This window comes from Nyctereutes procyonoides, unplaced genomic scaffold (assembly GCF_905146905.1).
Source record: "Nyctereutes procyonoides isolate TBG_1078 unplaced genomic scaffold, NYPRO_anot_genome, whole genome shotgun sequence".
Taxonomy (NCBI): domain Eukaryota; kingdom Metazoa; phylum Chordata; class Mammalia; order Carnivora; family Canidae; genus Nyctereutes; species Nyctereutes procyonoides.
In genome coordinates, this window is record NW_026575035.1 from 9,624,980 (window position 1) to 9,652,138 (window position 27,159).

The 27,159-nt window shown below is 37.6% G+C and overlaps 1 protein-coding gene and 1 long non-coding RNA gene across 2 annotated transcripts in view; one reads left to right on the top strand and one right to left on the bottom strand.

Moving 5' to 3' along the window:
• Positions 1-299: 299 nt before the first annotated feature.
• On the top strand, positions 300-26,377 carry LACTB2 (lactamase beta 2). The gene is made up of 7 exons (XM_055318358.1): positions 300-473; positions 6,974-7,137; positions 12,339-12,465; positions 19,616-19,794; positions 21,948-22,096; positions 25,032-25,113; positions 25,780-26,377. Exons 1-7 carry the CDS (start codon positions 352-354, stop codon positions 25,821-25,823), a joined length of 867 nt encoding a protein of 288 aa, XP_055174333.1. The 5' UTR covers positions 300-351; the 3' UTR covers positions 25,824-26,377.
• The window catches only part of LOC129505349 (uncharacterized), a 32,195-nt gene continuing 10,256 nt past the window's right edge, over positions 5,221-27,159 (bottom strand). Inside the window, exons 3-4 of the long non-coding RNA XR_008663510.1 lie at positions 6,803-6,903; positions 5,221-5,536 (exon numbers count right to left, since the gene is read on the bottom strand). This is a non-coding gene — a long non-coding RNA (uncharacterized LOC129505349). The remainder of the gene's footprint in view (positions 5,537-6,802; positions 6,904-27,159) is intronic.

Here is a 27,159-nt window from a genome sequence, read left to right on the forward strand (position 1 = left end):
AACCTGCCTGCCCTGTGCTCCGCCACAAGACTCCCCGGGTCAAAAGGTCTCTCGTCCCCCGGGGTGACCTGGCCACAGACTCCCGTGAAGGCGCCAGGCTCCGTGACAGGCGGCAGCGCTCGGCCGGCGGGACGCGACCTCGCCTCAAGGCGCCTCGCGCCACGCGCCACGCGCCCTCGCTCGCCCGCCCTCCCGCCTCCGCCTGCGGAGCCCGGGCGGCGTCACGTGACGCCTGGCCCCGCCCCCCGCCCCGCTCGCGCTGCGTCGGGCGCCCGGCTGGCCCCGCCCCGTCTCCGCCGCCCGCCGCGGCCCCGTAGCCAGTTCCGCGCTCGGCTTGCGGCGGGAGTCGGCATGTCTGCGGTGCTGCAGCGCATCGAGCGGCTGTCCGGCCGGGTGGTGCGCGTCCTGGGCTGTAACCCGGGGCCCATGACCCTGCAGGGCACCAACACCTACTTGGTAGGGGTCGGCACCAGGTAAACGGCCCTGTTCCTCCCCGACCAACCCCTCGGCCTGCGCGGCGCGCGGAGCGGGCTGGGACCACTGCTGGCCGGGGGCGGAGGGGGCCGGGCGTCCTCTGCAGCCGGCGGCTGGGGCTCCAGTCCCGGCCGGGCTGCCGCACCCAGCACCCCTCCTGCGTCACCGCGATGCCAGAGGGTAACCTCTCTAACTTAAAAAATGGCTAATGAGGGAGAGAAATCATGAAGAAGGAGGGAAAAAAGAAAAAAAGAAACCCTTCCTGTTTTTGAAACCCAGTTGACTTTGCTTAATGTGGAATGCCAGGGTGAGTGTCTAAGCTGTTGAGAAATTAGGATCGCCTGGAGTTAAGAATCCGGGAGGGCATGTGACTTTGCTCACCTTGTGACTGCCACTAGTGTTTTGCTCAGAATGTACCTTAACCCTTCCCAAAAGCGGCTAATGGTGCGGAGGCCTTTTTCTTAACTCAGCAGCAGAGGGCAGGATTTTCTTGTTTCCAGACTGCTCGAGTCTGTGAAAGAGCCCCTTAGCGACTCGGGAAAGAGGAGCCAAACTAACTGATTTGGGTTTTTGTGACTATTGTATAGCCCCATTTATTTTGCAGGTGGGGTAACCTTTCTGAATTTTTCTCTTGTTCACCCGCATTGTTTTAGTGAATTATGCAGAAGTGATGAGTGTGCATCAGTTTTTACATGCATGGTCTTTACCCTACTTAGTACAAGGTAAAAGTAAGATACAGTTCCCCCTTGAGCATAAAATTTAGTTGTGTATTACAGGATGTGTTAATATAATTGATTTCTGAAAACAGTTTAATAATGATTTGAGTTTCCATTTGAAGTATCTGCTTCCTTTTACTAGTCAATCAGATTTTTAGGTGGAGCAAGATGAAGGGACTGGAAGTACTGAAGCCAGACAAGCAAAAGTTAGGTTCAGAATAAACAAGGAAGGGTCAAGTAGGTACAGGAGCTTTAGGCTGCCTCCAGAATCTAGGAGGATTGAGAATTCAGAAAAAAATACCTTATGTCTAGGGTAAGAGTCTGTCTTGGCTGGGACTCCCTCACCCCAAGAAGTCCACAGGCATTCTCTTTTCTCTTTGGTGTGTCATGTTGAGGTAGTGCTAATCAGTACGTATTCTAAAAATTGAACGTACTCAAAATTACCCTAAGAAGTCTCTTAGGAGGCGCTGTCTTAGAGATTGTGTACTATCTCGTAATAAGTTAGGTGCAGCCTGCTTTTCTTCCAGCAATGAAGCAGATGGCTGGTTCTGTTTGAAAACCAGATGAAGAAGTTGGCTTGCGTTTAGGGGCCACGTTGTATGAAAAATACATACTGTATCTTTAAACACCGGAACCACATTCAGTATAGCAAAGTGGTTATGCTAAGAGACAAAGAACCTGAAAGTGACTTAGGGAAGACATTCATGGTCTCCCACTTTACACCACTTACACTGCCACTCACATAAACTCATGGAGTAGAATGGCCAGTGGAATCACTCACATATGACATAGATATGACGAATCCATATAGTTGAGCTAGAATAAGTTAATGTGTAGATGATGTAACTCTACTGTATAAAGGAGAAGTCAGGTGGCAAGAGATGAATATTAATTGGGTCCAAGTAAGAGGTTCAGATGTTGGTATCCCCCCCCCCCCCGGTTCTGCACAAAACAGTTCTAAGATCATTTGATTTGCTAACATCACGTTCTCCTGGTTTCCTCTTACCTCTCTAAGCTGTTCTTTCACAATCTCCTTTATAGAATCAGCCTCTTTACCAGATCTTTAAGTGTGTGAGTTCCTCAAGATGTAATATTAGTCTCTCCTGTTCTCATGCTCTATTCCCTATTGAGGTGATCTGGTCTACTTCATTGGCATCACCTATTTTCTATCCATTAGTAGCTCCCAACTTTATGGCTCCAGTCTAGATAAAAAGTTCAAACTTGATCTTCAGGCTAGGAGAGCCCACTGCTTTTCTTAAATCTCTACTTGGATGACACAGCCACTTGAAACTCCGTGTTTCACAAACTGAACTCAGGGGATTCTCCACTAAACCTGGTCCGCTTCCTGTCATCCATATCTTGGTAAACAGAACAATCCCCACATTTGATCAAGGCAGATGCTTCTTGCCATTTCTTTGTGTCCTGCACACACCTCCATGCCACTTTGAAGATCTATTTCCACTGCTTTTTTCTTTTTTTTTTTAAGATTTTATTTATTTATTCGAGAGAGAGAGAGAGGCAGAGACACAGGCAAAAGGAGAAGCAGGCTCCATGCAGGGAGCCCGACGTGGGACTCGATCCCGGTTCTCCAGGATCACACCCTGGGCTGAAGGCGGCGCTAAACTGCTGAGCCACCCGGGCTGTCCAATTTCCACTGCTTTTACCCCATCCACACCAGTGGATGTACACCAGTATAACTCTTGCTTAGGCTTTTATAAAGCCTAACTGATTTCTCTGGAACTATTTTTGCCCCTCTTCTATTCATTCTCCCCCATTTAGTAGGAATAATATTCTAAAAATGAAAATTCTTAGGCCTTGCATATTCCAGCCTCCACTTGTCTCATCAACCTCCTCAACCTCATCTCCAGCCTCTCTCCCCTCCTAGCCAGATGAGTTATATCCATTCAGCCTCGTGGCTCTCATGCATGCTTTCCTCTGTGTCTCCCACTTACCCCACTCTTCTTTACCCGACTAACTTCACTCATCCTGTAGAGTTCAGTTAGAATATCATTTCCTCAGGGAGCTGTCCCGACCCCTTAGACTGTATTAGGTTAGAATAATACATGTGTTAGTACTCCATACTTTTCGTGGTCCCTTTCTCAGTGATAATAAAATGATTTTTTGTGTAAGAAGCTTCATGTCTTTCCTCACTCTCCACTATAAGTTTAATGAAGGCTTATTTCTGTATCCCCAGTTCCTAGCACAAATTTTTGTACCCAGTACAAGTAGTACAGTAAATATTTCCCAATCAATGTTTATATTTTCTCTTCATCTCTAGTACTGTGATTCTAAGATTTCTGATAACTAGAGTTTCAACTGGTCTTCCTTCATTCTGATCAGCCTGTGTATGCCAGTGAATTTCCCTAAAGTATTACTAAACCTAGTATGATGCCTAGTATGTAGGTACTCAGTAATAGTTGAATAGGTAAATAATAGCCAGATCTTCTGAAGAGTATTTCCATGTTCCTCCTCTGTTCAAGAACCTCTAAAAGCTGTAATTTTAACCTTTACTATCAAAATTGTAACTCACTTGAGGGCAAATAGTTTACTTCTTTTAATAGGAAAAAAGTCTAATGCAGTAGAGTTAAGACTCTGGTCTTAACTGATTACCTAAATCCGAATCCTAGCTTATAACTTTAGACAAGACAGTTGATTCTCTAGGCTTCAGATTACTCTGTGCAATGAAGGTTGAATAGTGCCCACCTCAAAGGATGTTACGAGGATTCAGTAATATTTAAATGAAAAGTCATATCAAAAGCACTTAAAAAAAAAGCACTTAAATTCTAGCATATGGAAAGTGTTCCGTAATGTTAGCTATTATCACGTCTTCCCTCATAGCATTCAGACAACACTGGGTTTGTGGTAGGTGCCCAGAAAATACCTAATAATTTTCATCTTACAACGTATGTAACACAGTATCTTATATGTGGTAATCACTGGTTGGAATTTGAACTGAACTTTTTCAATATTTATTGAAATATTTCAATATTTCATAAATTCAATTTGAACTGAACTTTTTCAATATTTATTGAAATATTTCAATTTCATAAATTCAATATTTATTGAAATATTTCAATATTTCATAAATCAATTTGAACTGAACTTTTTCAATATTTATTGAAATATTTCAATTTCATAAATTCAATATTTATTTATTGAGTGCATATTTTGTGCCAGCACTGTTCTAGACACTGGGGGTACATCAGCAAACAATTAATAGTTCATTCATAGTACTCAGACTTGATTTTTGTCATCTCTTTTCTTCCTCCTCTACCAAAATCAGGAGTTCTTAATCTGAAGTCTAGGGTCCACCAAAGGATATAATTCAGGGAGTCTGACCTTAGCTGGGAGAAAAAATTATACCTTTATTAACCTCAAACTGAAAATTACCCTTTGTTCAATTATGAATATGGGCAACAAACTACAGTAGTAATAGCAGTACCTGAGATTTTTTTTCTCATATTTTCATCACATTTTGCAGTCATAGTAAATATCTCAAAATAGTATATATATTCATCACCATTTAGAAATGATCATTCTAAATTTTGGTGCCGCTCTTGTTACTTCATATGGTAATAAAGAAGCATATATAATACTATAGAATAATTTTTTAATTTTAATAACTATTTCAGCATAATTGATTTATTTTGTAATCTTACATGTTTTATTTTATACATTCCAAAACATTATTCTGAGACTATTCTATGGGTTTTACCACACTGCCAAAGGGTCCCAAGACATTAAAAAGGTTAAGGACCCATTACCTAAATTTGTCCATCAAAACCTACTGAAGTAGGTTCACAGCTAAAGAAAATGGGCATTGCACTTAGAAAGATGTGAATTTGAATATATCCTGTGCTAGAGTTCGTGACGCTGGGCAAGTTACTAAATTTCATCTATGTCTAACTTGTCAAGACCTCAGTTTCTTCATCTGTACAATGAGAGTAAAATCTCAGGATTGTTTTAATGATTAAGATAAAAATAAAGCCACTACTTTATGTATTCATCCAATAAACATTTATTATCTAGTAGTACGTGCCACTCTCTAGGTTCTGGCAAAACCAGACCAGGTTCCTGCACTCATGGAGCTTAAATTTGTAGGTTGTGGGAGGGTGTGGAGATAGGCAGTAAGTAAAACATATAAATATATGTCACATGGTAATAGTGCTATGAAAAAGCAAGGGAAGATGGCTAGCAATGTCATCAAAATTCACCGTGACCCAAACCAAGTCTGTCTCAAATTTGCTCTCTTCAGTGTTTATAGTCTTAGTTAATGACACGTCAGTCATCTCACGTAGAAACCTCAAAATCGCCAGTTTTTCCCCTTCCCTTCCACATCCAGTTGCCTGAAAAAAAAAAAAAAAATCCTACCGATCATGCCTCCTAAATGTTTTTTAACCATCTCCTACCTATAGAACCTCCTAATGCATTCATGGGCCAGTATATCCATCTAGTTTCCCTGTTTCCAGAAGGGACAGTTATAACTCTGTGTACTTGTGAAGTACAGCCACTGCTCTATGGAACGTAGGTGTAGATAATAGCCTGTGGACTATAAGGCCACTGTTCTCACCCCCACCCTGCCTGAGAGGACAATTTATTTTTATTGGCTGTGCATCTCAGGGAATAGAGTGAAGGAAACAAACTATCCGATATAAAATAGCCATCCAGATACCATTTGAACTTCTGCAGAAGGCTAGTTATCTGTCACTGTTACTGTTTGTTTTCATAGCTCCCTCTTCCCACTTTTCACTAGAAGGTAAAAAGGATTTTTCATCTTGCAAGAAAGACATGGCACATAGTAGGTAATTCATACAGTTATTAACATATTAATGAGTAAATGAGTGAGACTTTCATAAGACCAGTCTCTCCCCCGACCTGAATTAAGGAGGTATTACTGTGAAACAGCATGAATTAATAAAGGAGGTATTACTGTGAAGCAGCATGAATTTTCATAAATGAAAAATTTATGAGTTGGTTCTTGAGGAGGAAGATGTCACCCTTATTTCTTTAATTCAGGAAAAATTTATAGAGAAAGGCCATCATTCCATAACATAGTGAAAAAGGGCAAACAGTATAAAGAAGGGTCAGAACCACAAACAGAAAAATATAACTAATAGGGTTATCTAGGTAAAGAAATAAAGCAACTCAGACATTTCTCCATGCTTCCCTACTCCTTTCATTTTTCTGTGGACGGAAGCTTATGTAAAACTTCAGTGATAAGTTTTGTATGTAGTGCATAAGACTAGGTTTCTTTATGGATATCATTGAATCTAATTCTTTAATATCTATGAGACATTTGAGTATGTGGTAAAAGATCTCAAAGGCAGAGTGGATAAAAGCACATATTCTGGAGCCCGAATACCCAGGTTTGAATGCTAGTCTTACCATTTATTTGCAGAGTAACCTTGGGCAAGTTACTTAATTTCTGGATATAGTAATGAAATACCTACTTTAAATAATTGCTATGAGGAATTCAGTTGTTAAAGTACGTAAAATCCCCGGAATGGTGCCATATTTAAGTGCAATGTAAGTATTTGATATTATCGTGCCTTGAACTTGCCAATTTCAGATTTACATTTAGCTATAAGGTTTTTTCAAAGAACTTTTCTTACCGTGAGATTACTGTAGCTAAGGCGAAATATCATATAGCCCGTTTCCAAACAGGTTGAAAGCCAAGCAATATATGCAGTTTCTTAAATATAATATGAATTATCTGTGGGAGAAATAATGCCAATATTAACTTTGTGTTCCAATTGTGTGATTATCGTCCATTTAATTTTCAGGAGAATCCTCATTGACACTGGAGAACCAGCAATTGCAGAATATATCAACTGTTTAAAGCAGGCCCTGACTGAATTTAACACAACAATCCAGGAAATCATAGTGACTCATTGGCACCGTGATCATACTGGGGGCATAGCAGATATTTGTAAAAGCATCAATAATGGTAAACAGAAAACATTAATTAAGCTCTTTGAGGAAAACTATATTTTCAGAATAATTTGTGTTACAGAACCAAGTAAGCTAGTCAGTAGTTTACTGAATACTTTATGCACTTTAACGTGGTACTTTTAGAAATATACTTTTGATGCTGTCCCCAATTTTAACAAAAGAGGAAAGGAAAAGTCCTATTTTCTATTTCAAAGCACTTATCCCTCTTATTTTTCCCCTTTGTCCAGTGATGGAAGTCAGTTTTAATTTTGTCTGTAGTAGTAGTGACAATTACTGCTTCAGATCTAATAATAACTAACCACTGTTGAGCATTTACTATGTGCCAGGCAGTGTGCTAAACACTTTACATGGGTCCTGTGAGGCAGCTGCTGTTATTGTCCATGCTCTAAACATGATCTCAGGTCTCCCATAACTTTAAGGCAATCACTATAATATACTAAAGTGCTGGCAAAATATCATTTTATTGACAATTCTCTGTCCTTGAAACCTATTCAGTACGGACACTTCACCACCTCTCTCTTTATTCCATCTCACCATCACACACATAGATCGATTCATTCCTTCTTCCCTTTAACAAATTAAGTGACTACTATATCCAAGCACTGTTCTTGGCACAAGGGATCGTGGCAGTACACAAAATGAAGACTCTGCTCTCATGAAGCTTGCATATTAGGAGAGAAGGTAAATGGTAAATAAATAATAGGTCAGATGGTGATAGGTCCTATGAAGAAAAAGTTCTGTGAAGAAAAAGGGGAGAGAAATTGGTGGAAGGGCAGTAGTTATATCTATGGTGGCTACAGAGAGTGAGTAAGCTATACAGATATCTGAGAGACTATACCAGACAGAAGGCATTGCAGGAGCAGAGATACTGGAATCAAAGCATGTGTGATGACAAGTTCAGGACACATGAAGGACAGGTCAGGAACATTCATTCACAAAAGGAATACATATACACATTCAATTTGTGTTTTTAAGTATTTTTAAAATGCCTTTTTTTAAGGACTTGAGACTACACTTGGAACACTGGGCAGCCCATTATAAAAAACACTTTAACCTCACTTGGTTTCCCTCTTCTCTCCTTTCTTACATCCTAGAGGATGGTATGCCACAGGAAATCATCTTTCAGTTGACTTTTCCGCACCTTTTTTTTTTTTTTTTTTTGGATTTTATTTATTCATAGAGACAGAGAGAGAGAAGCAGAGACACAGGCAGAGGGAGAAGCAGGCACCATGCAGGAGCCTGACGTGGGACTTGATCCCCAGTCTCCAGAATCACACCCTGGGCTGCAGGCGACGCTAAACCACTACGCCACCAGGGCTGCCCTTCCACACCTTTCTCTTGTCTACCTACCCATTAAATTTTGTGAATTAAAAAACTGCCCTGAAGGTTCTTGACTAGCTTTGGCAACTCTTTTAGCATGAGGGTCAATTTGAAAATTTGAAGTGTTTATGGCCTACTTTTTCTTCCTCATAAATCAACTTTACTGAGCCTAAATTTACATACATAAAATGTACCCTATTTGATAAACAACTTTGTGAACAATCTAGTCAATATAAAGAACACTCTCATGAACCCAAAAAGAGGTCTCCTGGTGCCTCTCTGCAATGACTCCCCTTCCAGCAACCACTGATCGCCTTCATTTCACTATAGATCAAGTTTGCCTGTTCTAAAATGCCGTATAATGGGAGCATATAGAATCACTGTCTAGCTTCTTCACACAGCATCCAGTTTTTGAGATTCACCTATGTTTCAGTATCAATAGTTCCTTTATTGCCAAACGGTAATCCATGGTAGGATTATACTAGGGTTTATCTGTTCACCTGTTACTGGACATTTCACCTGTTTCTTTAAATTAAAAATTTAGGGGTGCCTGGATGGCTCTGTTAGTTAAGCATCCAGCTCTTGATTTCAGCTCAGGTCATGAGATTGATTGATTCTCTTGATTTCAGACTCTCAAGGAGTCTGCTTGAGATTCTGTCCTCCCCTCTTTGCCCCTCCCCCTGCTCAGTGCTCTCTTCCTCTCTCCCTCCCTCTTTCTCCCTTTCTCCCTTCCCCCCACCCCTTTCCTCCTCCCTACCTCTCCCTTTCTTTCCCTCTTCCCGCCAAATCAATAAAATCTTTCTTGAAAAATTTAAATCGTTTTAGGTTCCATACAAAATAATTAATATGTGTATAATAGATTACTTATTAGGTTGATATAAAGAAAATCAAGAAATTTGACCTGCTCTGTAGCCACTAGGATTTTAATACTTTGAGAAGTAGCTTATTGACTTTCATTCTGAACTTTATTGAAGCTAGACTAGCTATGTACAGACCTGGAGTTGCTCAGCACTGAAATTATACAGAGCTATCTTTCAGAATCTCCCCTTAGGAGTCCTGTGTATTTCTTCATACTCTAAATCCTTTATCACTAGCATTCTTGTTCCATTTTGTTTCATTATTTTCTTTACTCCGTATCATTTTACTACTTTAGTTATTATTAGTATGGCAGAAATTTTTTCACCTTTATGATGCTAACAACCTGTGATTTTACAGGCCACATCAAAATTATGAATGCCATTTACAAGGTTTCTGTAAGATACAGCAACTTGCTTTCAGAATTTTAAGATGTAATCAGAGTACAATTTCGGAACTCGCAGTGGCTGGCCAGAAGCCAGAATTTTACTAGACATGAGAACTGTATTGCCCCAGGTTGCCCCCGTGTTTTGGTTTGTTTTTGAGTAAATCTTATAAAATATATTTTGTGATCTGATGGTTGTTATTTTGCAGCTGAAGTTGGGTCCTTGCCGTGTACTTTTCCTCCTGGTACTAGGAATCAAATGTTTGCTTCTAATGCCATTCAATTAGATTATTTTTATTAGAAAGTATTATAAAAATATTACAGGTTTGTATTAGCTTCAGTAATTAGCATTAACTGATGTTTTAACTCATTATCCAAACCTTTAACAAAAGACCAAGGGTTTCCTCCTGTTAAAATAATCATATGATAGAAACAAAGTAATAAAGGTTGCCAGGGGCTGGTAGGAGGAGAGAATAGGGAGTGACTACAGTTGGGTAAAGGGTTTCTTTGAGGGGTTTTGAAAGCATTATAAAATTAGATAGTGATGATAGTTACACAGCTCCTTGAACATACTTTAAAAACACTGAATTGTACACTTTGAAAAGGTGAATTTTATACTATTAAGTTATATCTCCATAAGCTTCTATTAAATATAATGATTATATGATTGCTTTCAGCATACCCATCTCCATCCTACCCAAACACATTGTTATTATGAGTAGGATATGTGTTTTCATGTTTGCACCTAACTTTAAAAACTGGCACAGTTATAGTATGACATTTGTTATTTTGAGATAATGGTGAGTTTTTTGGAAGATTGTATGCCAAAGGTCTCATAACTTAGAAATATAATACTGCTACTTCTTTACTGAAAGATAAAATTATTCAGATTAAAAATAAATACATACCAAAAAACCTCCCCATCTCACTCCAGAATGAAGACAGCCTTATTATATAATGCCAGTTCCCAGAATAGCATATTATTTTTTGCTTCAGCCTCCAAGATACAAAATAATGGAGTTTGGGGCTGGAGAGAGAAGGTCTAGTCTCAGTTGTTTTATTTTTATTGTATTTGCAATATTTCTATCTCCTGTATCTTCCATACTATCCTGATTTCTGTGCCTTGCCAATTTTTCTCTGAATGTCTTTTTTCCCATGTTGCTGTCACATTAGTTCTAATATTCATATCCTCCAACTGGGTAGTTATAGTCATCCCCTCCTGGTCTTTCTGATCTCTCGCCCTCCAGTGTCCCACCTAGCACTGCCATATAGATCAACCAATTAACACTATTTCATCTTTTTTCTAAAGAATGTACAGTGGTGCACATATGGTAGAGTTTAAATTCCTCTATTTTGTGAAAAATTTAAGGCCCTCCATGATATGAGCTCATCTGATCCCACTTTATCTCCAGTTCTCAGCCAGTATTTGCATTAGACAAGTTGGTAGCATATATTGTTGCACATATGCCAAGCTCATTGTCATTTCTATGCTTTTCCTAATGCAGTTTCCCTTACTTACAAATCATTCTCTGTACCTTTTCCCAAACTACTCATCCTGTAAGCCACACTCAAGTTTTTTCATATTTGTGAATTTTTCCTAATTGTTTTCCTTTCCCTAAACTACTATTGCTTTTATTGACTGAATTGCTTATTTAGTATCTATTAAGTGGTACTGAGTATAGTTCTTTAATTCTTGTTTGTAAGTTTTATTTCCCCAACTGTGATAGTTTTTAAGCACTTTAATATCACAGTCCTTGTATTAACTATATGTAGTATGCTGGTTAGATAAGTGGCACCCAGCTATTGATTGGTTAATTGATTTTCTTTGTGTCAGTGAGAGGTAGGATGGGCTAAATTTATTTTAATGGTTTAATATCTTAGCCCTGGGTTTTGGGCTCCTTTCGGCATTCACAGAAAGAACATTATGCTCTCATCCTTGTATTACTAAGTACTGCCATGATGCCATGACTTCTTTTACTATACACTAAGATCTAGACAGAAAAACGTTCCCCAGTTCTGTATTACTGCCTCTTCAACATCCATCTTGATATCAAAGCTAGCTGAGATTATGAAGAGCTACTTTCAAACTTTTGTATAAAATTAGAGTGACTAGAAAACCATGAAAGCTTTTATGTAGACCTAGAAGTGTATGAGAGAATAAAAAGCTCTTTTATTGAGGTAGAAAAAATACTTCAAATTCCAGAGATAGACTGCTATAACCCATCCCATTTTCTCTTGTCTCTTAATGTTAACATCTTTTTGCAGTCATTCATAGTGTTAGCTCTATGAAAGTTGATCTCTTTTTGTTGTTGTTTCCATGGAAGAATTTAAAGAGAGCATACTCTTAATGAAATCAGATATTAAATATGAAATAACAGAAGTGCAAAATTGAACAAAGAGGAAAACTGCAGACTTAGAGGAACAAAATCATGAATCAAGTAACAATGTTACAAAGCAATGATTCTTAAAGAAGAAGGAAAATAAAAATGGCTGAAATAAATTAATGGGGTAGAGAAAGAGTTTAGGACATTACTGCAAAAACCAAATACAGGAAAAAGATTAGGAGAGAAAGTTGATCTCTTAAAAGGCTGAATTATTTAAAGTATGACAATATATTTTACATGTTTTGTTACTAGATACTGCATATTGCATTAAAAAACTCCCACGGAATCCTTGGAAAGAAGAAATTATAGGAGATGGAACGCAACAATATGTTTATCTGCAAGATGGAGATGTGATTAAAACTGAGGGTGCCACTCTCAGGTCAGTAAATGTCCCTTAGCCAAGGAGGAAGAGGGAGGTTATGTATATGTTTGTATAAGTCAAAAGGGAATAAAGGAAGATTTCTGCATATTTGGTTATATGAGTGAGGAATATCTCAAGAGGTATATAAAAAGATTTGATAACATGGTTACTCCGGGAAGAAGAACCAGGTTGCCTGAGAAATAGGATTAAAGAAAGACTTTTCACTCTGTCTACTCTTTTTACAGTACTTGTTTGCATTATATGATTACCATTTTTTAATAAAATTTAAATTAAAAAATAGATTAGCATTTTCTGTTAGGATGGTTTAGGGCTCTACTCATCAATTAAATTCAGGACTTTCTCATGTTCTCAATTCCAAAAGATGACCCATACCTAAAGTAAATAGATTTTAGGCCAGACCCATAATTTCCCATGACCTAAGTGAGGAAGAAAGGTTGTTTCAAACTCAGTAATTTTAAACTGAACTACTTAAGGTTCTCCTCTGTCCCCCACAATGTTTTTTTAAGATTTTATTTATTTATTTGAGAGAGAGAGCGACTGAGATAGCACAAGTGGGGAGGAGAGAGAGAAGCAGACTCCTCACTGAGCAGGGAGCCCGATGCAGGACTCTATTGGAATAGAGAATAGTTCATTCTCAGCATGTGTAGGTAGACATGAGTAAAGATAACAGCATGAGAAACTGTTAGTACGCATACCTCAGTTCAAACCTTTAGGGAATGATGAAAATTTTTAAAAAATACATTTCACTCAGTTGCACTTAGTCGTATGTCTTGCATGCTTAGTCTAAAGACTGTAGCAAAAAGAAAAAAAAAGAAAAATTAGATTTTGCATATCTTTGCAGGTATCACAGCCCTGCAGAAGAACCAACTGAAAAAAAAAATTCTCAGGCTTTACAGCAAGCAAACTTCACTATGATTTTTACAATTCTGATTCTGTATCCCTGGGGGGGTGTTCCAGTCACTTCTTTAGGATGGGTTTATTATGTTGTACATATATTCCAATGTGTCTGTGTGAATCTTTGTCTTTTTTGGGGGAGGGCGGAGGGCGGTTCTTTTTTTAGATATTGTTCCTAAAAAGGAATAAATGCATACACCTGTTTGTCAAAAAAAAAAAAAAAATTCCAGGGCCCTAGGAATCTGAGCTGAAGGCAGATGCTTAACCAACTGAGCCACCCAGGTACCCATTATCCCCCACAATCTATTTGCTTTCTGACTTCAGAACACCTACTGCTCTTAGCATTTAAGATTTTATTTTTTCTCCTACAACAGAAGCTGCTTCCACTTCACCTTTATCACTACCCTTTCCCCACCCACCACATCTAATTGTGTTAGATTTTACCTTAAAAATACTGGTCCATGCTGTCCCTTTTTCTTCATGTTTGCTACCACTACTTAATACTCCTGTCTCCAGGCTCCCCTTTGCAATCTACCCTTCATACCCCATGTCACTTGAAACCTTAAATAACTCTCGTTGCATACAAGAGCATGTTTTTTCTCCTTACCATGTCACTGGCCCCAAACCACTTTTCTGATGTAAGATTCCATGACTCCCCATGCAAACACAACTAGCCATATCTAAATACCTGGATTCATTATGTATGTTCATGCCTTCCCCTTGACCAGGTAGGCATCACAGCTGTCCCCCTCCATGTCTCCCTGATAAATTCTTACCTATTCATTCTTCAGACTTCAGCTCACATGTTACTTAGCTCAGGAACCCTTTCCAGACAGAAATAACTGCTCTCTCCTCTAATTTTCTTATAACTATTATTATTTTATTATAGAACTTACTAAGTTGCATTATAATTCTTCTGTGTGTAAGTAGGTGTCTCCATAAAAGGTAATCAACCCCTTGTTCACAGTATTAGTTAATGCCAGTTGCTGTGGCAAACCAACCTCAAAATGTATAATGGTTCATACATGAAATAAGTTTTCTTCCTAGTCACATAACGTCCAGAAAAGGTTCCTGATTATCAAGTGGCCCCCCTTCAAATAATGTTTCAGACACCTTTTATCTTGTGATTCCACCATCCTCAATAGTTGGTTTCAAGTTCGCCTTGCTCACCTCAGTCCAGTAGGTGGTAGAGAAGAAGCATGGAAGAGATCTTTCATGGGAGGCTGTCACAGATCAGATCTTCTGTTGCATTGGCTGTAAATTCAGTCATGGACCACCCCTGCCCTCAGGGAGCCTGGGAAATAAAGTCTAACTTCATGCCCAGGAAAAAGAGGAAGAAGATTTGATAAACTAGCTATTCTCTGATACAAGGCAGGTGCCAGATTGATTTTCAGATCCTTAGTCCCTGGCACATAGTAGACACCGAATATTTATCCAACATGTAAATATCTACAAAGAGGGGAGTAGATTAGCAGATGACTGAGAAAAAGAAGAAGAACTGGGTATCCATGACCCTTTCAAGCCAGTGTCCCCTTTTTCCTAATATGCCATTGGTTTACAAATTTAATTTACAAACCACCTAATTTCTAGGCAACTTTCTTAAAATGCTCTTGTTAGAAATTTGATAGCATCCCCTATAACTTGTTCATGATACCAAAAGATAATAAATACTACATTACTAATTCTTCAGAGAATACTCTTGACAGTACTGAATTTCCCCCATCACACATTAAAGGTCTATTTCAAAGGCTTGGGAATCACAGTGCTGGTTTATTAGTTATCACAGTATATGGATATTAGATCCATACCCAATTTGTAGATTAATAACATTTGGGCCCTGGTAGTTAATTACTACCCATCTGCCATAAACAGACCATATATTTTAAGCTTTTTTAAATTTTATTTTATTTTATTTATTTGAAAGACAAAGCACAGAAGGGTGGGGGGTTGGGGGGCAGAGGGAAAGAGAGAAGCACTCATCAGGGAGCCTGACATATGGGGCTCAGTGACCTGAGCCAAAGGCAGATACTTAACTGACTAAGCTACCAGGCACCTCTATTTTAAGCTTTTTATTAAAATACACAGAAAAGTGTGCATATCATCCATATTCAATGTGAATTATTACAAACTGAACAAACCATACAAGCAGCATTCAGATCAAGAAACAACATTGGGGTGCCTGGGGGGCTCGGTCAGTTAAGTATCCTACTTTTGGTTTCAGCTCAGATCATGATCTCAGGGCTGTAAGTTCAAGCTCCATGTCGAGGTCCATGCTGAGAGTGGAGTCTACTTAAGGCTCTCTCCCTCTACTCCAATCCCCCCCTTTGTTTCTCTCTTTCTCTAAAATAAATAAATGTCTTTTTAAAAATGACTTAGTAAATAACCTTTTCACAATAACAAATTCTAATTATACTAGAAATCTGAATAAAACATTTAGTTTACTGATCACCATGCTTTCCAATTTCCATGTTTATAAAGTCAGTAAAACCCAGTTGTTTTAAATATCAACAAGAAGATCCATCATTAAGCAAAAGTTTGATAAACAGAAGGTTAAAATCTACTTAAATCCTCAAGTATTTGATGTCCAGTTGATCTGGTATATCTGCCAGTTTGGGTGGGGGGTGGGGGGAATATAGTAGATACAGGGACAATACCCACCAAGAACCCTGTAGTAAAAATGAAAGCAGGTTTTTCAGTAGGATTTGCTTCTGAATATAACCAAGAATTTTCTGGTGACTTAAGTTCAATTTCTCAAAGAAAAAGTCAGTCCGACAGCTTTTGTTGACTGTTCTAAATCTTCTAAGAGGGCCGTCTTTATAAAGTCTACTCTATCACAGAAGTGGCAGACCTAGATAAATGTGCCACCTGATGAATGGGAAGGCCACAGCTGCAGTTCCTCTGATCTTTAGCAAAGCACCTCTGATGTCATCTCCCTTTTTCCTCCCGCCTATGTGAAGTGAATTTTAACACAGTTTTTATGCAGATTAAAGCATTAGCTACCCAGGTGACTGGAGAATTAGAATTTCTGATCCCCTAATTTAAGAAATCTATTGCCTTGGTTATCAAAGAAAACCATTACTGAGTTCTGGAGTAGGGAGTTGGGGGGTGGGGGGGAAGCACAAATAAAGGATACACTGCAAGCACATCAATGGATGAGATAGTCTGCAGGCTCTGAGAAAGAATGGTTCTCCAAATGAGTTTTTGTAGATTAAAAAAGATTGGGGTTCTGTTTGTAAAGGCGTCGTAGGTGTGATTGTTCATAAGACTGTCCATAACATGTAAGACATACCCTACACCCACATATTTTTGTAGTTGTAGAAATATGCCTCCTGGAATTATTTTCATGTAACATTGAGTACTTTAATTAATAGGTTGCAACAGGTTTAATCAGACAAAAGAGGTGTTTCCATATCACATTTTACTTTCCCTGTCCCAGACCTGGAGCCAGCCATGTCTACAAGAAACCCTGGTTTCTTTGAGGGGGAAATGGTGTTTCAGTTCCATCCAGAACTATCAGGTGTGCACATTACTATTGGGCCTTTTACAAAGCTAGGAAAGTATCATTACTTCTGGGCCTTTTATAGAACCAGGAAAAAAAAATGAAATGATGAATTCATAATGATTCCTCAATTCAGATGAGAAAAAACCCAAAACCTTAATTCCCTCATTCATATATATTTTTTCCTTATCCCACTATAAAAACCTTGGTTCTCAAAATCAATTTATTGTTTATACTATCATACAGTAAACACAAAATAGTTTCAGAAATACAGTAACCAATAATGCTGCCAACAATAAACCTATTAAGTAAAGTTCAAAATATCTTAACACTTATTATAATCTTAAGAGACATTCTATTAAGGGACATGTAATCTTAGTATTTAAAAATTATTTGAATGAATGTTAGCATGGCTATGTTATCTATCTGGTTGTATGGCTTATAAGGTTCATTTCTTGGTATTCAATGATAACATTTTCTTTCATCTTTTTATTTAATTTCATGTTTATGATATATATTTGCATAGCTTAAAAATGAAAACTAATAAAAAAGTTACTATCAGAGAAGTTTTGCTTGCATCTCTTTCCTATATTCCACCTGCCCACCCCTCTAGACAGCTTTATTCATTAGTTTTTATTTATCCTTCCTTTTTGCAAAAATAAGGAAATATATACATATACATTTTTATTTCCCCAATTTTCTTATACAAAAGAGCAACTATAAACATTCCTTCACATTTTGTTTTGTTTTTAAAAGAAAAGCACTTGTTAGCGTTTAATGAACCTCCCTCCATATGGCTTCAGGACAACCCCCACACATACCCATAGATTTTCTGCTCAGCTATTCTACTGTCCTGTCTTCACGATGACAGGCTGTTTGGGGAGCCCAATCACACCACATCAATGATAAGAACAGCTCCAGTCTTGTTTTTGACAGCATTTACCCATGTCTGCTCACTGGCCAGGGCTCACCATTTATCAAGGTTGACATTTGGGTAGAAGCTCTGGTTCCTCTTTTAAGTGGTAATGCCTCATACCAACTTTTCCAAAGACACCTGGATGGTCCTTGTTGAAGTTGATCCTATGGTGTTGCATGCCACCAGCATTACCCCAGCAGCCTGCATGCTTCCAGTGCTGTGGCCATGGCTCATGTGACCCCAAAGTTTCCAGGTCTCCCTCAGATTGGATGGCTGTATGGAAAAGGTGGTGGTGATAAGGCCAAAGGAAAGTGGGGCAGGGGGAATACTTGCCTGACTGCAAAGGGTCTATAAGTCTAGGGTCATCAAGGATCTGCTTTGTAGCACATTCAGCAAATTTGATATTGGGGACTGGTCCTAATGTCATGAGGCCTCAGCAGGGTAGCATTTGGTGGCATGTCTCAGGAGGTCCAAACCCCAGGCCAAGCATGGGACCTGAGGTTCTAGGGCCCATACTGATACCCTGCCCTGAAGCCCACCTTATGTGGCCTGAAAGACTGGACAAAGGACAGGGGAAAGTAGTTGGGGTACAAAAAAAGTACATCTCGTGGCCTGCTCCAACAACAAAGCAGAGGCATGAAAAGAACCATGCTTTGTTTTTTTTATCACTTGACAGTATATCCTGCAAATTACTCTATATCCGTTCTTAGAGATAGTCATCATTTTTTTTTGATGGCTGCTGCATCATATTCCATGGTATGGATGTACCGCAATATGTCCATAGTGCCCAATGGATGGGCTTCTGGGTCGTTCCTAATATGTTGTTCTTCTAAATAATGTAATGAATAGCTTGTATATATTTTTTGTATTTGTGAAAGTGTATTTTCAGGGTAAATTTCTAGCAGTGGGATCAGTGCGTTAAAGGGTTATGTAATTTTGCTAGAAAATGCCAAATTCCCTTCCATATGTGCTATACCATTTTGCTCTCCCAACAGCAACTTATGAAAGTACTTTTTTCTCAATCTTGCCACAAAGTATATTGTAAAATAAACATGTATGCAAAGAATATTGAAAAAATGTTTTTAAATAATAAAAGCACTGTCTCTGAGTAGTGGGATGATTGTGAATTCATAACTCCTTCAAATATCTTCCTTTCTGTTCTTAAAAAATATTGTAATCTGTGCATGTTTACTATTTATAAAATAAGAAAAAAAAAGGACCCCTGCTAAGCATCTGCCTTTGGCTCAGGTCGTGAAATCAGGGTCCTGGGACCGAGTCCCACATCACTCCCCAATGGGGAGCCAGCTTCTCCCTCTGCCTATGTCTCTGCTTCTCTCTCTGTGCCTCTCTTGAATAAAAAAATAAAATCTAAAGAAAAAATAAGAAAAAGGTGAGAGGGATCCCTGGGTGGCGCAGCGGTTTGGCGCCTGCCTTTGGCCCAGGGCGCGATCCTGGAGACCCGGGATCGAATCCCACGTCGGGCTCCCGGTGCATGGAGCCTGCTTCTCCCTCTGCCTGTGTCTCTGCCTCTCTCTCTCTCTCTCTCTCTCTCTCTCTCTCTCTCACTGTATGACTATCATAAATAAAAAAAAAAAAAATTTAAAAAAAAAAAAAAAGAAAAAAGAAAAAGGTGAGAAAGTATTGAATTTACACTTCAGAGTGGGAAATCTGACTTGAAGAGAATTTTCTGGTGATAATTTTCAGTGGGCCACAAAAGAAAAAGGAGCTTTTAACTGGCTTGACATTTATTTGTGTTATCCAGAGATAAGGCTGGAAAGTAATTTATTCTAAGCCTAAGAGTTAAAATTGTTACTATTTCTTCGTTTTCTTTTAACTAGAGTTATACACACACCTGGCCACACTGATGATCATATGGCTCTACATTTAGAAGAGGAAAATGCTATCTTTTCTGGAGATTGCATCCTAGGGGAAGGAACAACTATATTTGAAGACCTCTATGATTATATGAACTCCCTGAAAGTGCTGTTGAAAGTCAAAGCTGATATTATATATCCAGGTGGGTAGTTACTTAAATCTAGCAAAACATTTGTGTGAAATGGTGAAGAATGTTCATTTTGGTTTCTGTGGGTGTATTCTTTATGTTTTCGAGGCTTGAAAAGATAACCCATAAAGTGCTTCTTTAAATTAGACCCCTAAGACTTATCTAGCCATGCAATTAAAAAGGCTGAGAGTTAGGGGTGCCTGGGTGGCTCAGTCAGTTGGGCGACTGACTCTTGACTTCAGCTCAGGTCATGATCTCAGGGTCATGTGCTCAAGCCCCGCATTGAGCTCTGCACTCAGCAGGGAATCTGCTCAAGTTTCCCTCCCTCTTCCTCTGCCCCTCCCCCCACTCATGATTTCTCTCTCTCTCTCTCTCTCTCTCTCTCTCTCTCTCTCAAATAAGCAAATAAAATATTTTTAAAAGGCTGAGAGTATAGTAATACTTCATGAAGATAAAGGGTTATTGTCTAACATTTATACAGCTATCAATAAAACTTTAAACAGAGGAAATAAATTTACATGGGAATCAGAGAATGTTTTCATTCCACAAATTATCTTCACTTTTGTTAATTTGATTTCTGTAATGGGCCACATTTTAGCCATGAACTCCAAGTGTTAGTTTCTTTAATTCATATTACTGAAATATCAGTAGCTTCCATGTCAGCTCTAAAACTGTATATTAATTTCACTTCTCCAGAAAAGGAAACCTGTTTTAGTATCTCAGCTGTCACGTACTGCTCTGCAATATGAATCTCCCTTGCAGCCTAAAAGTGGAAAAAGATAATAAGACTCAACAAGAGGGCCCAGAAGGAAAAAGAAACTAGGTTACCTAATTTTTTAAGTCCTTCTAACTTGTTCCTAACCAGAGCCATGGAAATATCTGTAAATACAGTGTCTTCAGTACCCTTATATTCCCTCATGAGCTTCCACTGCTGAGGGGATAGGAAACATAGTGGAGCTGGGCATTTGGATTAATACTATGACACAAGAGGAATGGAAGCTGACAGCTGTTTTTAAATAGAAGAGAGTACATGTTTGACGCACTCACATTGAATGAAGCAAAGCTAATGAGAGGCTGCCTAGTAAAGGTTCTCAGAGTGTTTCCTTTAATGAATCCAGTGAACTGGCTTATTAGCACAGCAGGAGCTTATATGTAAATCATGTTCTGTAGCCACAGTTACCATATATTAAAGCCTGCTCCCTGTCTGGTACTGTGCCGGGACCTTTACAGTGTTGTCCTCACAAAAACCCAGTAAAGCAGGTAGTGGTATCTTCACTGCACAGTTGAAGAAACTAGCTCAGGAATTTGGACTTTGATGACCTCATACTAGTAAATGATAGTCAATATTCTAACCAAAGCCTAATGCTCTTTACAGGATAACAGGTTAGTCTGCTTCTAAATATTTTGTGCTCAAATATTTAAAACCTCCCTCTTGCAGACTTGCGTCAAATATTAATTTGCACTGTCTTAAAGAGCAACTAAATTTTAATATAGCTTAATCTAGGTTGGCAGCAGTTCTGAATCACTAGCCTATACATAAGATTCTTAAAGTTCTGCTGTGATTCTTGTGAATTTTTAAGAGATCTTGGTCACTTACATGAAGCTACTTTTTACATTCCCCTTTTCAATCTTTTATAAGTAAATGTGGCATAGTGGCTAAGAGCATAGAGTGATTAAAAGCCCTCAAGTCAGAACTCCAGTTCCATCCCTTCTTCGCCATGTAACTGTGGGCAAGTTATTTGCCAACCCCCCTGCCAATACCTCAGCTTCTGCTATAAAGAAGGGAAAATAATAATGCCTACCTCGTTAGATTCTTAGAATAATACATATTAAGCATTTAGAGCAATGCCTGGCAAATAATGAACACTCTATATAAGTATTACCTGTCATTACTTTGCAGTTACTATTTTTATTGTTCAATTTTTATTTTTTATGTTTAATGTATTTAACATTTCATACGGATTCTATTTGATATGATTCTCTGTGTTCTGGCATTGTATGTAATTTTTAAATCCCTTATATACCTATATGGTTTTCCAAATCACATTTATTATGTACTTAGTATGCTTCTTCAATATATCATATGAATTTTTTAATAGAAAAAATTAACTTCAGTTGTATTTGTTATTTTTTATCTGATTGAAATAATTTTTATAATTCTAATTCAGGACATGGCCCAGTAATCCATAATGCTGAAGCTAAAATTCTAGAATACATTTCTCACAGAAATACCCGAGAACAGCAAATTCTTACGTTATTTCGTGATAATTTTGAAAAATCATTTACAGCAATGGAGCTTGTAAAAAGCATTTACAAGGTAATTTTCATTTATCTTATTTGTACATAACACTTTTATTAGAATAATATTTATAATAGACTATAGACATGGTAAATTTAGCACATCCCAGAATAGAATAAATCTGTTAATTTTATTTAGTGCTGCTTGTATAAAATCGAGATCAGCAATCTCAACTTTCTAGAACACAGAAGTTAAATAAAAACAGACCTGGAGAATCAAAAAGAAACATTCCAAACTATCATTAAGCTTTATATACTTCATCATGTAGAAGAGAATGTTACCAACGTCCTGATGATTGATTTTTGTAATGATTTATGTATTATGTAGCCATTTGACTATTATTATTATTATTATCGGTATCCTAGCCCATAGCCAGTGAGAAGGGTGATCTGCTAGAGACATACTGGGATAACAGCAGTGAGAAGTAGTAGCAGTGCCTACAAGAGAGAAGGAGGGGGGATCCCTGGGTGGCGCAGCGGTTTGGCGCCTGCCTTTGGCCCAGGGCGCGATCCTGGAGATCCGGGATCGAATCCCACGTCGGGCTCCCGGTGCACAGAGCCTGCTTCTCCCTCTGCCTCTGTCTCTGCGCCTCTCTCTCTCTCTCTCTCTCTCTCTCTCTCTCTCTGTGACTATCATAAATAAATAAATTTTTTAAAAAAAAGAGAGAGAAGGAGGAGAAAGTACATGTAAAAGAACATGAGTAGAATAACTGAGTATACAAAGAAAAAATGCTCTCAGTTCAGTGGCCCCTGGGCCCAGCATATATAACAATACAAAGTGGCAATCAATTAGTATAATTTAGTTTTTCAGTAACTGTTTATTAGATATCTGCTGTATGGATAGTATAGAGGTTAAGAATGCAGACTCTGGAATAAGATCACCTGGGTTTAAAAATTCTCTCTACCGGGGCACCCAGCTGGCTCGGGCATAAGAGTGTGTGACTCTTGATCTCAGGGTTGTGAGTTCAAGCCCCATGTTGGGTATAGAGATTACTGAAAAGTAAATAAATAAACGTTAAAAAAGGAAAAAAAAAAAACTTCCCATTACTACAACCCATAAGGTAGCCATAAGGTATGCGAGAGTGTAAAGATGAGCTTGAAAAGTACCTGGGCCAATTATATTTAGTAAAGAACTAAAGTTTATCAAAAAATATCATATACTCAGTGTGCTTTGTTTTAAAAGGAAGGGATGAATGATTAAAATAGCTGAAGATAAAGTGCCAAAGGGATAATATAAATATTTAAATTCTGTGAAAGAGTTCATTTCCTCATAACACTAGAGTAGTAGCCACACCGGACTATACATTGGTACATGGGGTTTTTTCCCCCTAATTTAAGTACAGACAGCAGAACTCTCAAATCATTCTCCCAGATGAGTCATCAAGCAATTGCCCATACCTAAAAAAATGCTGGTTCTGCATTCAGAGGTATATTCACTGTATTCACTGTATACATGTGTCAAGTACCTCTCACATATAAGAATAGCATAGGTATTACAGAGAGATTTATTCTTTCAGCATTTACTGGATGCCTTTCCTGTGCCACACAGTAGACTAGGTACTGAGATTCAAAGATGACTACGGATCCCTGCCCTCAAAAGACTCATTGTTTAGTGAAGACAGACATGTTCAACATATGCTTATAATACTGCTCATTTTTGAGCACCTTATTGTGTGCTAGATGTTATACTCATTAGTTTACACTTATAAATGTAAAAGTCCTTAATTCTTAGGCCTCAAATTTTCAATACATAAAGATACTATTATTCCAATTTAATAGACTTAAAAAAAAAAAAAAACTGACTCAGAGAGTGTGATGAGCTAAGTAACTTCCAAAAGCACACAACTAGCAGATATCACATACTCAAAAGTGAGATGTCAGATACTCAAATCTTGTTTTCTCTATCATAGCAGGCTTCCTCTAAGACCTCTACACAGTATTATCAGAGCATAAGAGAAAGAGAAATAAATTTCACCTGATCGAAGATGCAGGGTATCAAGGCTTGTCTGGAAAAGCTTTAAAAACTTAATCATTTAGTTGAGTTTTGAAGTAGTAGTAAGCATTTTCCAAGCCAGAGTACAAGAGAAGTGATTCTAGAAGGAAAGACATTCCCTTTGAGTAATAAAAAAGTATTGTATTTGTTAAAAAGCCCACAAAAAACTGCATATGACTGGAGCACAGAATGCATATGCAGATAGGCAGGAAAGACAGGCATGATCAGATAAGATCATGGAAGCTTTGACTTCCATGCTAAAGAATATGGACTTTAGCCAATAACCTGGGCATGATCACTCAAGGATCTTAGACAGAGTAGTCACATAATTAGATCTAGAAGATCACAATGGTGGATATAGTATATGGTACTGGAAGTTAAGGGAGAATTTGGGTTTGGAAGTTTATATTTGGGAAATATTAATGTGTGATGTTGCTGTGCCAAGTTGGTTGAGTAGGAAGTGAGTCAACAATATACCTCAATGTAAGTAAACATGAATGTTTAAGAGAAGTTTAAGGAATTTCCAGATGAAAGCTAAATGATGAGAGAGGTAGGATAACCAAAAGAAATGCACAAAGATATTATTATGTAATAAACCATAGGGCCAACAGTCCATAGCATCATCAAAACTATCTAGAAAAATTTTTACAGTTAATTTATTCATTGATTCATAAAATATGTAGTTCCTACTATATGCCATTGTGCTAATAAGCACTGAGTACACAAAACTAAACAAAACCAACACTGTTACTGTCTTTATAGACCTTACAGTCTATTGTATGTGTAAGTATGTAGATAAAAATATAGTGGCCTAAAGCAAGACACATACAAGGTGAAATAATTTTGATTATCCCTACATAAAAAATTAAAGTTTTCCTTTTGTTGCATTTTTTAATTGTTTCAACCAGAGTAACTCATTCTTTTTTAAAAAAGAAATGTTTCACTCTCATTTTTCTTTTAGAATGTTCCTGACAATTTACATAAAATGGCTGAACATAATGTCTTGCTTCATTTGAAAAAATTAGAAAAAGAAGGAAAAATATGTAAGTATACTTCCAAATTTCAATTATTTTATTACCAGCATTTAAAATACTTTTTTTTTTTTTTTAACAAACAAACTAGTTTGCTTTTAGGAAGAATAACACCCACCAGAGTCCTTCCTTGAACTTCACTGTAAGATGGAGAAACAAGCATTAGAAAGGGTTAGTAGTAAAAGGCCAGTGGACCACAAATTGGAAGCTAAAGCTCCCACAGGAATTAGAATTTTGCTTAGGGGTTGCAGTTCTTACCCACCAGAACTACAATCAAAGGCATGAAACGGGAAGATAGCTCCTCTTCTCCTGACCACAAGACCACAAAGAATTTCACATGCGGAAGGATTGGGAACAGGCAAACGTTTTAGCAAAAGTAAAAGTAGTAAACTCAAAAATATTAAAGCAGTAATTCTATAAGCATTTAATAGTGTTAGATTAATTCATCAAATTAACAATCTTTATAGAAGTTTAATCCTTAAAATCAAGAAGCTCAAAACTTGAATTTTGTGTAGAAGTTTCAGCATTGCTTTTATATGTACAAAAAACTACCAGTTTTATATTAAGCAACAAAATTATTTTAGAAATGAATGCTTTTTCTAACCACAAAATAACTTAAAATCCATTAAATTTTCTTACCTGATGTTAAATTTTTACTCTCTAATTTTCTTTCCACAGTTAGCAACATGGATCCCGACAAGAAATGGAAAGCTAATCTTTAGTTTCAGATTAATGAATGCTTTTGTTGGTTTGTTTTGTTTTTATGAATGATATGTTTTAACTATTAAATATTTACAGGGAATATAGAGCATAGAACATTGAAAATACCCTAGATATACTTTAAAATAATGTCATGTTTCTTGTCAAATATATATTACACTTTACATGTATAATATAGGTTACTTATCTAAGTCTTAGAACATTTTACCAAAAATTCAGAATCCAACAGTTTATGCACGTTCAACAGACTTATGGCTACTTTAAAAATAATAAAATGTATGTAAGTTAAACTGGATATTATTCTTGGAGACTACTTATCTATTACAAATGGCCATTTGTATTTTCTCCAGCTGCTTCAGTTAACAGCACAGATTTCTATGTAATCCTTCTTTATATCTGTAGATAACAGCTTTGTTTTCATGTTTCTACCGATTATGATTCTGTTTTAGTTCCATAGCTCTGTATCCTGAATATTTTCTTATAATGGTATCTCACAAATTATTTGTGCACATCAACTTATGGTAAATGAAAAATATTAAATTTCTAGTTAAAGGCATTATGTAATAATTATTTCTGTAATCCATTAGTACAACTAACTTTTCAAGTTTAGATTTTAGTGTATAAAACAGTCATTAGTATATATATATATGAATTAACAGTCATTAGTATATATATGAATTATATACCAAAAAAATTTTTTTAATTAGAGAATTTATAAGACAGGGCATTTTTAATACAAGTAGTATTCTTAAATAGTGATTAAGTTCTCAGGGTAGCCAAGCAATGCTTATTTAACTTGAAAGATTGCCAAAGTACAATATTAAAATGAGCTCAGAATCCAGAGAATGTCCTTTTTTTAATCTTTACTAAAGGTAAAACTTTAAAAAATTTTTTGAACTTTCTTTCACAACCTCACCTCTTCCTATCCCTTTTCCCAAGGTCCCTAACATTTTCATACCATCATTAACATTTGTTTTCATGCCTCAGAGACTTGTTGTGTTCCTGAAACCACTTCATATTACAAAATAAATTGAACTCAACAACAACAAAAATAACTCCATTCAAAAATAGGCAAAGGGGGATCCCTGGGTGGCGCAGCGGTTTGGCGCCTGCCTTTGGCCCAGGGCGCGATCCTGGAGACCCGGGATCGAATCCCATATCGGGCTCCCGGTGCATGGAGTCTGCTTCTCCCTCTGCCTGTGTCTCTGCCTCTCTCTCTCTCTCTGTGACTATCATAAATAAATAAATTTAAAAAAAAAAATAGGCAAAGGACTTAAATACACATTTCTCCTAGTAATATATACAGATGGCCAATAAGCACATGAAAATATGCTCAGT

What these genes read in the sequence shown, in the direction of transcription:
- LACTB2 (XM_055318358.1), top strand. Translation starts at nt 352, where the DNA reads ATGTCTGCGGTGCTGCAGCGCATCGAGCGGCTGTCCGGCCGGGTGGTG. An exon ending in TTGGTAGGGGTCGGCACCAG is followed by an intron (nt 474 to 6,973) that starts GTAAACGGCCCT and finishes TTTAATTTTCAG; the next exon opens with GAGAATCCTCATTGACACTG. An exon ending in TTGTAAAAGCATCAATAATG is followed by an intron (nt 7,138 to 12,338) that starts GTAAACAGAAAA and finishes TTTTGTTACTAG; the next exon opens with ATACTGCATATTGCATTAAA.